Source organism: Epinephelus moara, chromosome 8, assembly GCF_006386435.1.
Source record: "Epinephelus moara isolate mb chromosome 8, YSFRI_EMoa_1.0, whole genome shotgun sequence".
Classification (NCBI taxonomy): domain Eukaryota; kingdom Metazoa; phylum Chordata; class Actinopteri; order Perciformes; family Serranidae; genus Epinephelus; species Epinephelus moara.
The window spans coordinates 36,699,440-36,716,548 of record NC_065513.1 but is presented as its reverse complement, the minus strand read 5'-3'; the positions used below and the strand labels follow the sequence as shown (position 1 = coordinate 36,716,548).

Sequence of the window (17,109 nt, the reverse complement as noted above, 5' to 3'; positions counted from 1 at the left end):
CCACACAGCCAGAAAAAGAACCTCTTAGGCAGGGCAAGTAAGAATTTAGATGGGGCAAGTAGATTTGAGAAGTACTTGCCCGGCAGGGCAAGTAGGAAAAAACCTTAACGTCGGACCCTGATGAAGCGACAAATGATTGTTTGATCTAATTTGAATAGCACCGTGAATTACCCATATGATGTTTGCCAATTTAAAACTGAATTTTGCAAGTCAAGAAAGTTGCACATTGTTTGTCGTAGTACTGTTAAAGTTTTGTGTTAAACTCTCATTTGCATCTCCCGTCTACGTCACCTACTGTACACCAGCTAGGTTTGTAACTTAGCTATGCTCCGTGCACGAATGTAACATCATCTTCCCTGATGTGTTTTATCAAGCAACTTCTGGTTTCTTTATCACCTGGGAAGCAAAAGAACGAGCCTCACCAGTTTCTTGTGTGAGTTAATCTGGGTATGAAACACACAGGCATTGTCAGTGAGAGAGAAAGTTATGATGTCGCCCATGATGGTCCACTAGAAGGGGAGGGACTTCACTTCTCTCTGCAACTGTAAGCAAAAGTTCAGTCAGTCAGGTTAAATAAAAAACCTGCGTGAGTGTACAGTTCCACTTAATTAGGTCCACTTCTGCAACAACTACAAAAAAACAAAACAAAACCATTTTAAGTGTTAGAAATTAAAACCCTTAAATGCAAAATCAGTTATTACACCATTAAAAATATGCAGCCACCTACAAGTGTTATGCCCTCTGCGTATGATAAGTGATACTGTACAAAAGTCGGTGGAAAGCAGACATTGTGCAGCATCCGCCTATTCAGAATCATGGAAGTCTTGTCTGACTGTTGACAGCTCGCCATCATGTTCTTGTTAAGGTCATGGTGTGATTTGAATGGAGCGTTTTACAATTCTGGTAACTCATATAGAAGGAAATTTTCACCCATTTAGTTGTTAGTATGTTAAGAAAAGTCACTGGTGGGGCAACCTCTAGCTAGGCTGTGCAGTGCCCTGGGTTCGAATCCAACCTGTGGCCCTCTGCTGCGAGTCATTCCCCCTCTCTCTCTCCCACCTTTCCTGTCCATCTTCAGCTGTACTGTCAGTAATGGCAAAACTGGCACTGTGAAATCTGCCCAAGGTACAAATGTTGCAAGGTTTGGCGTCTTTGCTCTCTGTATAGGAAATTCTGCTGATGACTAATCGTAGATGGCCTTAGGATCTTCATCTTAGCGTTTCCTAAGAGAACAATAAAAGCAGTGTGATTCTCAGCTGCTCAAATATATTGCAGCAGCTTTGGCTCAGAAGGTAGAGTGGGTCATCCACTAATTACAAGATCGGTGGTTTGATCCTTGACTCATCCAGGCAGTACTTCAAGGTATCCTTGGGCAAGATAGCGAACCCCAAATTGCTTGAGTGTGTTTAAACTGATTATCAAGTGGCACCTTGTATGGTTGCCTCTGCTACCAGCGTGTGAATGGGTGAGTGAGACTTAGGGCCTGTCCCAATACCCACACTTCCCCTAGAACTACCCACTTGCACTTGGTTGTGCGCGTTCACGTTTAGGCTAGTGGTGTCCCAAAACAGAATTGAGGTAGTGGAAGTGGTTTCCAACACTTAAAACCCACCCTAGATTCCAAGGGAGCCCCGATGCACACTTTCAACGAAGTGGAAGATGAAATTTCCCAGAACACCTTGCGAAGTCAGCAACTTCGTCAAGTTTTGGAAAACAATTTATTACTGTACGATCGGAATGTAGGCTATACAAACAACAGATGGTTGGACTAGCATAAACTCATCAGCAACTCGGTTGAACACAGCGTCAAAATATTTAAACAAATCGACTTACCCGAACAAAATCGATCAGAACTAGAAGACGTCGTAGGCGCCTCCTGTTTTCAGCATTTCTTCTTCGTTGATTCATCAGACGGAGAAGTATAAACATAGCACATGCCACAACACAAGCGCTGCAGCCGGCATTTTCATTGCGTCGCTACTATGCGTGACGGCCACGCTGATTTGCATGAAGCAGTGTCCCATTTCTTAGGGAAAGATCTCTACCCTAATATTTCTCACTTCCCTCATCAAGGGTTATGTCGCAAACGAAGGCACTCAATACCAAGAGGAAGATTTAAGGGGTAGAAATGGGACAGGCCATAAGTGTGGAAGCGCTTTGAGTCGTTGGAAGACTAGAGAGGCTCTATAGAAGGTCCATTTACCATTTTACTGTATATCTCGATTTTACATGTTGCACACATACTCAAACTTGACATAGTGATGGTGAGCGCATTATACCACATATGACTGAAGTCCACAAGGGTCTAGTCTGGAGGATTGAATTTGAATTAAGCTTTTGTTTGTTGCCCTATCAATGCATGGTTATGTGTATTGATTCACAGGAGGAGCAGCCACTTTTGATTTTCCATTGTTAAGAAACATCCCATTTAGCCCTTTCAATTGGCTTGTCATTACCATACCACCCGGCATTGTGCATTTAAATATGCTTCTATATTATTCATAATGAGGTTGACCCATTTAATGTCATGCAGGAGGCATGCACACACACGCAGGTACACGTCACACACACGCATGCAATACTCTCCAGGGACCTTGCACTCTGGTGAGATGTAAGGCTCTATCTCCTGGTAGTCTTTAAGTTTTTATTAGACAGGATTATTCAAGTGCAGTGATTTTTATTTTTTTCTTTGAGTGTGTGTATGATCCATGCCTCCTTGATCACTCATACATACACGTGCACTTTCACGCACAAACACACACAACTCCAAAGCTCTAAGCCTGCTCTCTATAATGTCGTGATAGGAGAACTGAGTCATTACGTAATTCTTATTCTCTCTCTCTTATACACATACTGCCCTCACATCTCAACGCACAATTTGGCGGATTTACCAGTTCTTTTTTTTTTCGTTTCTGATTAGAGCTGGTGATTTTAATCCCAGTAAGAATTCCCACAGTCTGCCTAATTCCTGTTCCTGCCTAAAGCCGGTAGGGGGGCCAGTAAGCCGCTAAACCCCTCTGGCTATACACGCACACACACACACACACAACCACATAAACTGACACACACATATGGACACTGGTGTGCTCTCACTGGCATAATGCCGCAATATTTTTTGTCATGCACAAACAAATTGAGAAGAATGCACTTCACTTGCACTCTCAAGAGTTTAGGAGACAGATTTTTACTGAGTGCGAAACAAATGATAAGAAAATCACATTTTCTTCCTTGTCAAAGCTTTTCTTTTTAAAACAAAATGATCAAAGAGAAATGAGAGCAGGGTGTTATAGAGCTGAAGGAGTTAAGAAACAAGAAGGACACAGAAGGAACTTGGTGTTTCTGCAAAGTTGTTTTCGATCAAAATCAATCTGACACATCTCGGTGAAGGGACGCTTTCATGCATCCATATCGTCCACAAAGGCAAATATACAGTATCATCATCTGATATTGTTCTCTCTTTTTCTTGTCTTGTATGTGTCAGCCCTGTGGTGGGATGAATTATAATGCACTGTTACCTCCTGTGAGATAAATCTAACACTTTAGAATATATGAGATAAGTGCTGTGGCATCGCACACAGCAGCAAATTGTTTTTTATTTTACAATACAATCGGCATGCACACATTCTTAGGCAGCTATGTGGTGTATTATTTTGCTTTTTGTGGTTGCTTTGGGATGGTGGTGGCATGTGGCGGTGAGTTACCTATCGGGATGAGGAAATCAACTCACCAGTCTGTAAACTCTCCTCCTGCCGACTTCTAGCTAGCCAGTTCAATGTTTTCAAATGTAAACATGGAGGAGAAGATGGAGAAGATAGCACCAGCTGAACTAGCATCCTGCTAGCCATTGTGCAGGGGTTTGAAAATAATGTAGACGACCTCAGTTACCAGAAGGATATAAGGAATTGTAACATCCTTTGATTCACTCAAACTTGACTAAATCCAGGTCAGGATGACTCTTATTCTATATGCCGATCCGACAGAGCAAAGGCCTCTGGTGAGAGAAGGAAACAAAGAGTATGCTTTACAATGAGTAAGGACTGGTGTGGCAGTGGGAATGTGAGGTGCTGTCCTGTTCCTGCTTTGGATCACTGCTGTACACTGTTCAGAGGCGGCCATCTTGTTGAGGTCGGGATATGCAGACAGGTAAATCATTCCACAGCCAGAAAGCATGGATTACCAGAACCATCATGGACAGTTGTAAAGTAGCAGCCAACAACATAAGAAGATGCAAAAACTGTCTAAAATACAGTGCACAAGTTAAAGGAGCTAATGGGATCACGTTTCACTGGAGTTGTATCTTGTATATTTCCATGTGACAAATAAATGAATAAAATCAAGGCCTTTGAGAGATGATCCTATCTATTTATTCAAGTAAGATTTTGAAACTGTCCCCCAGTAAGTGGTTCTGTGGACATTTGTACCAGTCAGTTCGACAGGTGATACAGCTGTGCAGCACGTCATATGTAACTGGCATTGCTGACGCAACACTGACACTATGAAACCAAGGATTTCTCATTTGGCAGGTTCGGCTACTCTGTCGCCTCCTCCACTCGCATCTCCCATGAGCGGGACTAAGATGCGAGGAATGGAGGCAAGTGAGGGAAGCAAGGAGACGTTAACATGATGAAATGCACCCCTAATTCCTGTGATTTTGCACTTGTAAGAATTAATGCAAATACAACCATCCGTGCTTTTTTAGATCCTCAGATGAATCCAACATGAAACCATTACATAGTGTATGTTTCTTATTCTTGCATATAACTGGACGAGAGTAGACAATGTGATGTCCCATTTAAATCTGTCTGTTTCAGCACATGGTAAAGACCCACATCCACCAGCCTGATGGACTTGGTCCTGCAACAACATGTTGGTGCATCAATTAGTCATAACAGCAACCAACAGGGGGCCTGGGGGTGGGAGGGTGTGCAGTATTTGTTTGTGTGTTTCTGCTTGTGTGTTTCTTGTGTATGCATGTTGAACTTTGGCCCACAGCATATGTGCATGTACAGATACAGCCATCGGAGGAGCCCCAGAATAAGATCATCAGATCTTATGTCGATTAGATTGCATTTACTGACTGATCCTACTGTCCTTTGTGAAATATGAGACATTAGCTGGTCTCTGTTGAGTCACTTTTGATATTTTTTTTCCCGTTGCCGCTAAAATAAAATGGAGGAGAAAACTTCAGAAAATATTTGTGGTTACAATTGAAATTTCTGAGGAAAAGAATTGTCCAAACTTTTGGATATGAGCTGTGAAGAATGTCAGTGCAAACTCCTTTTTACTGTCCTGCAAAACACTTTCATTAATTCAGATGTGCATGTGTGTGTGTGTGTGAGTGTGTGTAGTCCAGGCCAGATTAGCATAAACCGTATAATCTCTTTTACATATAATTTGTTTTTATGATATAAAGTTAATTGTATATATCAAATCTTTTAGCGCCATTACCCACCCCACAGTAACCCACACACGCGCCGTTTCCTTTACTCACTCAGACACCAGTGCGTGCATTCAAGGCACTTGCTATTCCTGCACACACACTTATGCACACCTACACATAAGCACGGTGTCATGCAGCGGTGTGTAGTAGTGCACATGTAGTAAAGAATTCACACACACGCACACTGAGTGTTAAATCTGTCTAAGCCATTTGCCTAATCAGCTCTCTCTCAGCACAATACCATTCATAGATCCACGGTAACCACACACACACACACATGGTGAACTGTCCAAAACACTGGGCTTTGCCGGACTAGTGACAGCTTTACCAAGCCCCCCGTGTTACAACCTGTTGTTGCCACGTTGCATCACTTCACACATCTTAGAGGAGGAAGAGGAGGAGGAGGAAGAGTGGAAAAGAGGGTGAGAGGGAGGTGTGCAGAGTCTCCAGAGTGATCACATGACATCAGAGTTCATTTGCTCCATTTTTATGTCTTTTACTCATCAGCCGACTCCTTCCATCATTGTGACTTAGATCTGCTTTCAAAGCTCCTTCACATGGGGTAAAACTGCTCCCTGACTCTTAACTGTCTGTCAGTTTCCTCATTCCCTCTCACCCCAATATTTGTTTTTTTTGTATTATTTTGTAACCCTTTCCTTCTTGTCTCATTTCTTATCAGTGAAAGAAGCAGCATAGCCTCACTGTGCAGTGTGTCTTTGATAGGGAGAGGGGTTGTGAGGTGGGGGTTGTGTTGGGCTTTATTTCAGTAGTTATCTGAAGAGCTCAAGCAGGAGAGATGAGAGACAGACAGGGCTGATGCAACCAGGAGACACACAGACATAGACTACACAGTTTCACTAACACACTTGGACACATGTTCGTATTGTAGGTAAACAGATAGCGCTAACACTTAGTGGAATACACACAAATACACAGAGACGTAGGCAAAAACACACACACCCAAACAAACAGAGACACGGCATGGTTTTCTTGCAAGGCCAAATTTGTTGAGTAAGTACATAATTGTGTTAGGACTATGTAAACAACAGAGCACTGATGGCTGATTTACAGCTTTCAATGCTAAAAGACTCCATTGACCACATAGATGAAGAACTAGAATTATGCAAAGCTTGTAATGAAACCCTAACAAGCACAGAGAGGAATACTTAATAGCAGTGTAGCCATTAAGTGTGTTTGATTGTCCTGCTGGTACCCATGAATAGCATATGTGTAACCCACAGGTTGCATAGCATAGATTAACATTGCTCTGCTGTACGCTACAGTTCACTCATCATTCTCCACACCTCCATCCCAGGCGTGGAGCCTTCACAACTGAAGGCTACATGCCACAGTGACCAAGATATGCCTCGAGGCAATAAGCATGTAAGCCTGTATATGCGATCTTTCACATTATGTAAGCGCGTAAACTGAACCCATGTCTGTTTATGTGGCAACACGTGGTGGTTTCCAAGCATGTTCTGTGGCATTCTTAGAAAGAAATCACAGCCATGAAATTCACTTTAGTCAGGCTACAGCACAGCAGGCTGCCATTCCCAAGGCTGAGATGTTACGTTATTGCAGCTTTGTAGATGGTGGCAGGTTGGCGTGGTGCCTCAGGAGACCTCGTTGACGTTTACTTGGCCAACATACTGCTCTCAACTGCTGCTGGAGGGTTAGCTGATATGAAAAGGAATAAATCCCTGGTGATGTAGTCACAACCTGATGCTCATCACCTCCCCACTGCCAGTACAAAGTTACGAGGCAAATGATCGCTGATGATTTCCTCATAACGGTATAACAGGATAGCAAATAACCAGCATCTCTTGGTGCAGGCTGGTGATTGTCAACTGGCCACCCATGGGACATATACAGGCCGCCAAGCTTCCCGTCCGGCCTGCAGAATATTAAACAATCCAGAAAATGTGAAGAGGAAAAAATGTGTTGTGGTATCTTGAATATCTAGCATTTTTTTCTTCCTATATTGAAGCAACCCCAAAAACAATTGAGATGAAAATAGTTTGTTTAGCAATGGTTTACCAGCCCCAAATATGTGCGTTATAAATCCATCTTATTATAAGGGAGTAGTGATGTGTCAAAAGTGACAAAGCAGCATTCCTAGGAACTTATTAATAGCCTAACTTACAGGTACATTGCCTGCAGGGTTTTAGTTAGACTTTTTTTTGACAGCAATAATAGTCCAGAATTACTGCCATATAGAATAACATATTAAAAGTCATATAAAAGCCTACATTTAAACTGTAAAAGAAAACTTAAAAAACTTGAAAATAAGCTAAATGAAGAAGCGACCTATTGAACAGAGTGACTAATCAAAGTAGGAAAAGTACCCAGTGCACCAAACACCACCATGAACACATCCAGGAAATCACCAAGCCCACTATCTCACATCTAGCTTGCTGTGGTGGAATGGAGCTTAACTCCGGTTTAATCAATGAGGCGCCCCACCGTGTGTTGAAGGCCTTCCTTGAGAACGTGGCCGGGGATGTTATCAGAGTATACACCACATCCATGGCAGTCACGGTCTTAGTGCACTCTGTATACTGTAGCTTTTGTGGATAAATAGATCCATCCATGATTAGAGTCCTAAAATCTGGTCTGCATAATAAAAGTTTATACTTAAGTTGTCTCGGCAGCAATTCTTATCGATCACACATTATTAGGCCAATCAGTATCCTGATAATTAATTAATTTATTCGGTATATTTCCCACCGGACATCTTGGCCCTTAATGTTTTCGTCTGCCGGACAACTACACGTGATATTGGTAAAAAAGCTGGCATGTGCCGGCTAACATAAACCCTGATTGCGTGCAATAGTCCACCTTCTCTGTCTCTCTCTTAAACATACATACACACACGCCGCAGCACCCAATCCCAGTCAACTGGCTGAGTGGAGGGATTCAAAGGTCTGGACCCAGGCAAATATTTTCATGCAAGAATGTGGACAAACTCATCGATCTCATTTATTATATAAGGAAACAATCATTAGATTAATAAACAAATGTAGGATAATTAGGTCTAAATAAATTCTGTTCTGTCCTTCTTTTAAATCTGTCCCCCACAGCATCCCCTTAAAACATTCTGGCCTTGGAAATGTAGTTGATGTGTTTTTGAGAGTATGATGATGCTCAAACTTGAGGTCACACTTGAGACCTTTGGTGTTGTGCACGCCTTGTATTTTACAACTTCTGGGTAAAGTTTGTTATTTTGTTTAAAAAAGAAAACACTGAGAAGATATAATTGGTTGGAATTTACCAAATATAACAAAATATGCAGATATTTATAGCAAAATAGACCGGAAAATAAATATCGGGTCATTGTTTAAGTTTCTCAGTGAAATAGTCCAGCCCTAGAATCCCATACCTAAAGAAGTTCCCCCAAAGCTTCGAGGCTGCCATCTGTATACATCGGGTGCCGTGGAACAGAGGGCACAGGACTTTGCCTTTAAGACTGATATTTTTGGAGTGGGTGTGATGGCTTAGATCCCTTTAAGAGCAGGGGATTAGGATGATGCTGATGCTTAGTGTCTTGGCCTGTGCGCCTGTGTGTCTTGCTGCCTCTGCCTGTATGTCAGCTCGCTCTGTGTGGGGCTGGCCTTTGGAGCCAGATTTGCTTGCTGCATCTGGCCGATGTGCACAGAGATTTCATGGTAGACATAAAAAGAGACAAACTGGGATGAGAGAGATAGCGTGTGACTATGTGCATGTGTGTGTGATGCATGTGCAGCGAAGCTAACTGGAGCAGGGTGTCCAGGATGCGTACACGCTTGACGGCCCGGCTGCAGCTTTGTGATACAAAACATTTAGCGTCAGTGTGTGTGTCTGCACGCACACAGTCAACTGTTACACTGTGTGCATGTGTGGAAATGATGCATCAGTGACTCAGCTTCAGCTGTCAAGGGTGTTATATGTGTGTGTGTGTGTGTGTGCTTGTGTGTGTGTGTGCGTGCATGTTTACGTGAGCAAGTGTGACTGTGAGTTGGATGAACAGCAGGACTAGACAGCTAGCCGTTGTCATATGACTGCCCTTTTTCCTGTCTTATCACCTATCAACTGTCCATGAGACACACAAATGCAAACACACAATAGAAAGACAAGCACGCATGCACACACACACACACACACACACACACACACACACACACACGTGGATATTCTTGGAAGGGACTGTAAAGTAACAGTGTCTGGATGATCCCAAGTATTCATGACAAACATAAGTGTTTGTATGGGTGTAATTTAATCATGTAGCAATAATAAAACACTGATTATATTAATAGCAATTTACCGCAATTCACTGTTCATAAAAGTTTGATATCCGTATACATGAGGCAGGTAAAACTTCTGTTACACACAGGAAGTGAAGTTTTCTGTCAGCAGCTGAGTATTAAATTCGAGAGGAAAGCCTGAAGGAAACAAATGTCACAGTCCTGTCCGCTCTGTCTCCCAGGTCTAGCTGGCCAATGCCGGGCACGTCGTGGACATCTGGTGGCGGCAGCAGCAGTAGTGTGTACGTGAGCGTCGTCCCCGGCGCCTAGCTCATGTCCAGCCCATAATGCCGTCGTCCACACGGAAAGGAGTGCCGAAGGACCCCGAGCTGGCCGACCTCTTCTTCAAAGATGACCCCGAGGACGTCTTCTGTGACCTACACGAGATTGGACATGGCAGCTTTGGGGCCGTCTACTTTGTAAGTTTCAGTTCACGATTCTGTGTACTTTCACAAGCCGTGAAGGCTCTTCAAAGCAGTGTTTCTTAACGTGGACCCCATTTTCCTGCAGTTTTGTTTCTAAGTGACATGGGAGCAAAAATGCTTGAAACTTGTCCACTATTGAGCGAGACCACTACAGCCAGCAGCTGTGAAATAGGCTGCATTGTAACCACTCTAGGCATGTTTAAACCGTCAATTAACATCCAGTAAGAGTGCTTGTTTTTGCCTCTGACAGGCTCAGATTGTTGTTATAGGTGTTTGACTACATTATGGAAAGGATCCCTACAGAGAACCCACCAGCGTCCATGTAAATAAAGAGTAACTCTATCAACATAAACACACTTTATTCAAAGTTGACAGAAGCAAAATAAAACTCACTGAAGATGTTTTGCTGTCTTTCTTTGACAGTCTTGAAGTAACAATAAGTTTTGTCAGGTAGTTACTTCTGTATTGAACATATATTTTTGTGTCAAATCTCACTCAGTCATATTCAGCACCATTTGAAGACATTCCAAGTCTGTTCAGATAAAGTTTCCAAGTTTACTGATTCAATATGACTGGACCTGTAAGTTATTGCCTTGTTGGAGTAAAAGGAATTTACTGGCTCGAGTTTCATAGCTCAGAGTGAAAGACAGGATGTGAATGAGGTGCTTGACCACTTGAGACACTTCATACTACCATTAAGCAGGCACTCTTGGCCCTTTACTACGTGGAGATTATTAATACACGAGCATCGCTTTGATTTATTCATGAACGAATTACCCCACATATTCATTTATCGATTCATTGATTTGTACACGTGTTGTAAGTGTAGCCCGCGACGTTATGGCTCTTTGAATGCAATTAAGTGGAGACAGATTCCCTCTCAGTGCTTTCTCTGTAGCTTTTCTTATTAATCTCATCATCACTAATTACTCATCAAGCCTTTGATTCTAAAGCTGCATGGAGGGGGGGTTGAAAGCATACGGCATTTCTCTGCTCTCGCTTTATATCTCTTCTCCTCTCCTCTCCTCTCCTCTCCTCTCCTCTCCTCTCCTCTCCTCTCCTCCTTCTCTACCCCTCTCCTCCTCCTCTCCTCCAGATGCAGGGCTGGGGGCGATAAGCCTCCTCCCTCCCTCCTAAGACAGCTGTTTTCTTGGTATAGAAAAACAGAAGCTGTCGATAGTGGGGCAGGATTTTCTTGGCTGGCAGGGTTTTACCATCCTCTTCTATCCCATGTCATCTACACACACATACACATACACACACACACACACAGCCCCAATACATCACTAGTAACCCTGGTGCCCATGTCTGTCTGGCTAACAGGCTCCAGTGTGCGTCTAAATCCTGCCCTGATGCCAGCGCTGTGCTCACTGACACACTTTTGCTGTCTGCATTACAACTGGTGCACTGCTAGCTTTAGCAGTTAGCCAGAGCAGCTTTAGTGAAAGTAGTTAAAGACATTTTCCTTTAAAGTTTAAATACTGAAATTAGCTGCTAACAACAATAATATAAGTAGTGTCTCATATTTCAGAAGTCTGCAATGCTGTAAAATATAGCTGCAGGTTAGGTGCATGACAGAGGGGAAAAGTTCAGTAGCTGCCCGTGTAATTGCGTGCATATTCTGTAGATTATTACCCAGTATGCATGCATTGTCAAAGAAATTTATGCAGCTGTATGTGCATCCACAGTGTATGCATGTTAAGATTAACTCCATTATAGAAAAGAACAAGGGGAATTCCCCCTGCTGGGTGTGCAAGCCCATTTCCCCCACATACCGCTATAGTGCATGTTGAATGAATTAGCCTGTCGTAATTATTCATACAACCCCCCCTTTTCTTCTGCATTCACAATTAGCCTGAATGTATTTCACTTTTTCACCATTACATGATATTTTGTTCCTCTCCATAGCCAACCATCTATACAGTACACCAGAGGGAACGGCTATTATACATGAACTGACAGGCAATCATGAGGATCAAATGGATCTGAAAAAAAAAAAATCAAGTGGGAATACTCTGTTGCCTGCTGTTACTGTAATTCCATTTGATTCTCAACATGAAATTCCCATTCATTTGTAAGTGGGATGAAGCCGAGATAAGGGCTTAGGCTGAGCTGCGGCGTAGCTGTTCCTAAGGCCAAATGCCTTTGAGGTTAACACCACGGGTTTAGCATGGGCATGCGGATGTGCGCAGACAACTCAAACACTAACAGGAGCTGCAGAACAACCGCACATCACTTACCTGCAGGCTTCCCCTAATCACGTTGTTGAGTGCTTTGATCAGGCGGAAATTTGTTTAAATTCAAATGAGAGAATCTGTTACTGCCCTATCACTCTGCTGTACTGCTTTGCGCAGGCATTATGGTGATTTGCATGTGCTGAATTTATCCAGCTCACATCTGGATCACCCTGAAGACATTACATGAGTGGGTGACACTTTACTTTAACCCCCATATTTAGCATTAATAAATATATAAATATAAATGTTTATTAATGTGTTTCTCAACAACGTTAACGCCTCCTCTGTGCACCCATAAGCAGAGGCTGGTGTATGAACCGATGATGGATGGCAATATTATTAAAGTCCCCATGAAACTAAAGTTAAAGCATCTTTAGCTTCTGTTCTGTGATGTGTTTGCCAGTGAAACGGAATATTTGAGTGTTGTACAAATCAAATCCTTCACATTTGATTGGACTGCTAAAGAGTGGGCGGGCTTAAAGTCTAGTGCCATATCAACTTACCATGGAGTTCGCTGCTGAGTGGACTGTTGCCGCCAAACACACCTCCCATGCAGTTAGTTCAAGAGGACAAGGGAGAGATCAATGAATGAGACCTCTGCCACATTATACTAGAAATGAAAACAAAGGTGTTGCCCCATGATATCCAAACGCACATCTCCTCCTATCTCTCCATCTCCATACCGCTCTGTCACTACAACCCACAAATGGCTACGTGCAGTTTTTATATAACCAGTAAAGTCTCATTTGATTGGATGAACCTTTGAACCTTTGGATGAACACTTGAGACCATTTTACAGATAGACAAAAGCACTAACTGAGGCATATTAAATGTCGCCACACACATTTGGATAGCACGATAGCCAATCAGAGCAAAAAACAAGGTGACGTATTCATTGCCCTAAGCCCCATTTGTTTGCCGACCAGTGGGGCTAACTGATATATTATGCTTTTGCTGTATCCCGTCGGCAAAACAGCAAAAACGTCCTTCCTGGAAACGAAGGCCTCTAGGGCAGTCTTCTGTTCCTCTCTCAAGGAAAAAGATAAGTGTAGTTGGCTTAGCGTTTCTTCCAAAACTAAACTGAATGGACGCTGTCCTTCTGCAGCTGCCATCTTGGCTGTTTACTTTTCGACTCCTACGGCGCAGCGCTGTCGTCATCATGTTACGCCCGCCCAGAGCCCGCCTCTGTCAGATAGACTGATCTGATTGGTCCGATGGCAATTCAACGGGCTCTGCTCATCGGGGCCAGATCCCCGTGCAGAGCAAATTCAAATTTGCTAGGGGCGGGGCATCTGGATTTCCAGGTTACCAATGTGCAGGATTTAGGGGGATATATTGGCAGAAGTTAAATGTGATATAATAAGTGTGTTTTCTTTAGTGTATAAGCACCAGAAAATAAGAATTGTTGTGTTTTTGCTACTTTAAAATGAGCCATTTATATCTACATAGGGAGCAGATCCTCATCCATGGCGTCTGCCATGTTGCACCACCATGTTTCTTCAGTCACCCAGAACAGACAAACCAAACACTGGCTCTAGATAGGGGTGTTTTGTGCAGCCACCACAGTCCGCAAACCCTCTGTGACGGGCCAAACAGCATTGGAGAAACATTGATTTGTTCCGTGAAACTGCTTTAGTCAGTGCTTTTACTGGTTCTTATCTTCTGGTCCGTTTGTTTTGAAGAGGAGGAGACCTCTGTGGCAAATTTGACGCACAGAAAAACCTCCTGAACAATGAACACTGAAGTAATTCTCACCAGTAGTTCACGCTCGGCACATGGGAGTTTCAGTTGGTTGCGATTTGCAATCCCTTACAAAAACCTACACACTGCTCCTTTAATATTTTTAATAGAAAGTCACAAGAAATTCCCCAATAACTTAATATCTCACAACAATGAAATGACTTTAATGAACTGTAATGAAAGTTTTTCTCAGGGTGTTACCTCTTGACAGTATATTGTGTGAATGTGTTTTATTGATGCCAGATTGTGAGTGTTATGGGCAGGGAAACAAAACAAAAACTTAAAAAATTCCTGTCCTGTCTTCTGAGAGGATTACTGTGTGTGTGTCCTTGTGAGACTTCACTAGAATCTGATCTCTCTGTTTTCTTCTGCAGGCGCGTAACTCCTACTCCAACGAGGTGGTGGCCATCAAAAAGATGTCCTATAATGGCAAGCAGACTACCGAAGTAAGAAAGACTGTCTCACACACACACACACACACACACGAGCACATAGATATGCCAAACTTTGCCTTCAAATCCAAGGTGTCGCTGCAAAGGCATCGCCACAGTTTGGTGGCTGTGTCTCTGACCCACATCTCAAGGTCAAGTGGACATGTGGTCAGCCCACAGTCGGATGATATTTAGCTCTCTTGCTTTGGCACAAATCCAGTCACAATGAGAGCAAGAGCTCAAAATGCAGAAAAGTCACTCTCTAATTATATTCACCCAAAGCTTGACACTGGCTTTTGCGACTGTGAGATGTCTCATTTGTAATGGTTAGTTACCCTAAAGGAACAAAAAGAATGTGAAAATAATTAAAAATAATTACTCACCACCGAGTTTGGAACAAAAATGTGCCTCCCTCAAGCAAACCGCTGAAGAAGTTTAGGCACAAGAGTATTTCAGAAGGCGTTCTACAGTGTGTGATCACAGCTTACGCTTCAGCTGAACTCGAGGCCACATCTCTGTGGTTTAGTAAACTTTCGTCTTTTTATAAACCTTTGAGTGATGGTTTTCTGTGAGGGCTGCTGCATGACATTGTCAGACTGCTCCTAACTAGCTGAGGTTTCAGTTGCTATAATAACTTTCTGGTAAGCGGAAGCTAGCTTTCAGTTTTTTGTTTTTTATCTTCAGTGCTATTAAAAACTTTGGTAACATGTATAAAGTTCATAATACCTGCTCAAGTGGTTACCACGGCGAGGCCAGCCGCACCATTGCAATAGGAGTCATAGCAATGCCTACTTAAGTGTTATTGTGACTGCACCTGTAGCGTGTAACCATCTGTGTGTGTTAATTTGTTCTCTGCAGAAGTGGCAGGACATCATTAAGGAGGTCAAGTTTTTGGGACAGCTGCGACACCCAAACACAATTGAGTACAAAGGCTGCTACTTGAAAGACAACACTGCCTGGGTTAGTGGATCCCTCTCCACATTTCCTTTTGTCCCAGTTCCCCTCTTTGTTTCAGTCTCGCTGCATTGTTAGTTTATCTTTTTTCTTCCCGTCCTCTGTGTCTGATTCTTTTCCTTTTTATTTCTTTTTGTCTCCTACTGACTGTCTACAACAGCATGTAAGGGCCATTGTAGAGTAAAAATATATAAATACATTTAAAAAAATAGAGCCAGGGAAGGGGGGGGAGACTTTCTGAGATTAAAGCTGTAAATTTAAGAGAAAAAAAAACTCTTACCTGTTCTCAGAAATTTAAGTGGTTAATTAATGGGGGAAAAAATCCCAAATTTACAAGTTAAAAAAGTCAAATATTTTCAGATTGCAAAGTCAATTCATTTCAATTAAATTTTATTTGTTAAGCCCAATATCACAAATCGCAATTTGCCTCAGAGGGCTTTACAGCATATGACATCCCTCAAACTCCCCCCCAAAAAACCTTTAACGGGGTCATAAAGTCATAGATTTATTGTCAAGGAACCACATCGCTTTACTTTGCAAAGATTAGATCAACCTCAGACCAAAAACGCTGCAGGTAAACAGGGGATCCCAGCAAACTGAAAGTTGTCCCAATGTGCGGGACGTTTTCTGGCAATTAGCTGGACGTCCCTCCTTGTAGTCCAAGGTCAAAATATTACGTTAACACAAAGTTTATGCATAGTGTGCATTCAACAGCTTCGTATATCCTAAAAACTGAAAATAAAAAGTCAACTCAGTCTAAAAATAATTGCAGACGTTAAGTCAAACAGGACACAAATGCTGGTTGTTCTGTGCTTGACATTTTCATCCACCATGACTTCCTCCCTATGTATACTTTGCTGCTCTTTTAACCTACGTCACCTGACTTTCTAGCAGAGAACCAAAGAGAATATTCAAGTTTTTTTGTTTTTTCTCATAACTTTATAACTTTAAATCTCAGACACTCTGAGTTTTTTATTGGAATATAACCCCCTCCCCTGGCTCCATGTTATTATTTTCATTTTTGCTTACAGTGGCCCTAATACACTGTTGTAGTTTTCCCACCACCCACTGCTGTTTATCTGCATAATGTTGTTATCATGATATAATGTGATCAGTTTGCAGTAGAGAACAACCTCAGAAGTTCTCCCAAACTTCCCCTGAAGCTTTGTTTGAGGATATTTAATGATGCAGTGCACACCATGTGAATGACTCGGCTGTAACTGTGTTCTGTTTCAGCTGGTGATGGAGTACTGCCTGGGCTCCGCATCAGATCTATTAGAGGGTAAGTGTGTTTAAACTATTGCAATAACAAAACAGTTTATTATTGTCTGTGTCAGAGTGGTTATGGCAGCATTTTTACAGGAAGTCAATGTGCAGTCTCAAAACTAAGGGGGGATCCCCACTGAAAGTATTTTTTGAAGCATTTTGACGCCTGTCACTCACACGTCTCACAGAACAGATATGCTTCCATTTTATTAAATGCGTCAGTCTGCACTGACTCCATGTGATGCATGTCTCACAGAGACCCCCTGCATTTTTTACACTTGAAGTCTATTTTTGTTGCGTTTAGTGAAGTGGAATCTGCATAGCCAGCTGTTTGAA

The 17,109-nt window shown here is 42.5% G+C and overlaps 1 protein-coding gene across 3 annotated transcripts in view; it reads left to right on the top strand.

The window, feature by feature from the left end:
• taok3a (TAO kinase 3a) overlaps positions 1–17,109 on the top strand; it is a 98,005-nt gene that overhangs the window by 38,649 nt on the left and 42,247 nt on the right. For all 3 annotated transcript variants that reach the window (XM_050050638.1, XM_050050639.1, XM_050050641.1), the window contains exons 3-6: positions 9,903–10,139; positions 14,497–14,568; positions 15,412–15,513; positions 16,744–16,789. In XM_050050638.1, the coding sequence (XP_049906595.1) occupies positions 10,008–10,139; positions 14,497–14,568; positions 15,412–15,513; positions 16,744–16,789 (352 nt within the window). In that variant the 5' untranslated portion in view covers positions 9,903–10,007. The remainder of the gene's footprint in view (positions 1–9,902; positions 10,140–14,496; positions 14,569–15,411; positions 15,514–16,743; positions 16,790–17,109) is intronic.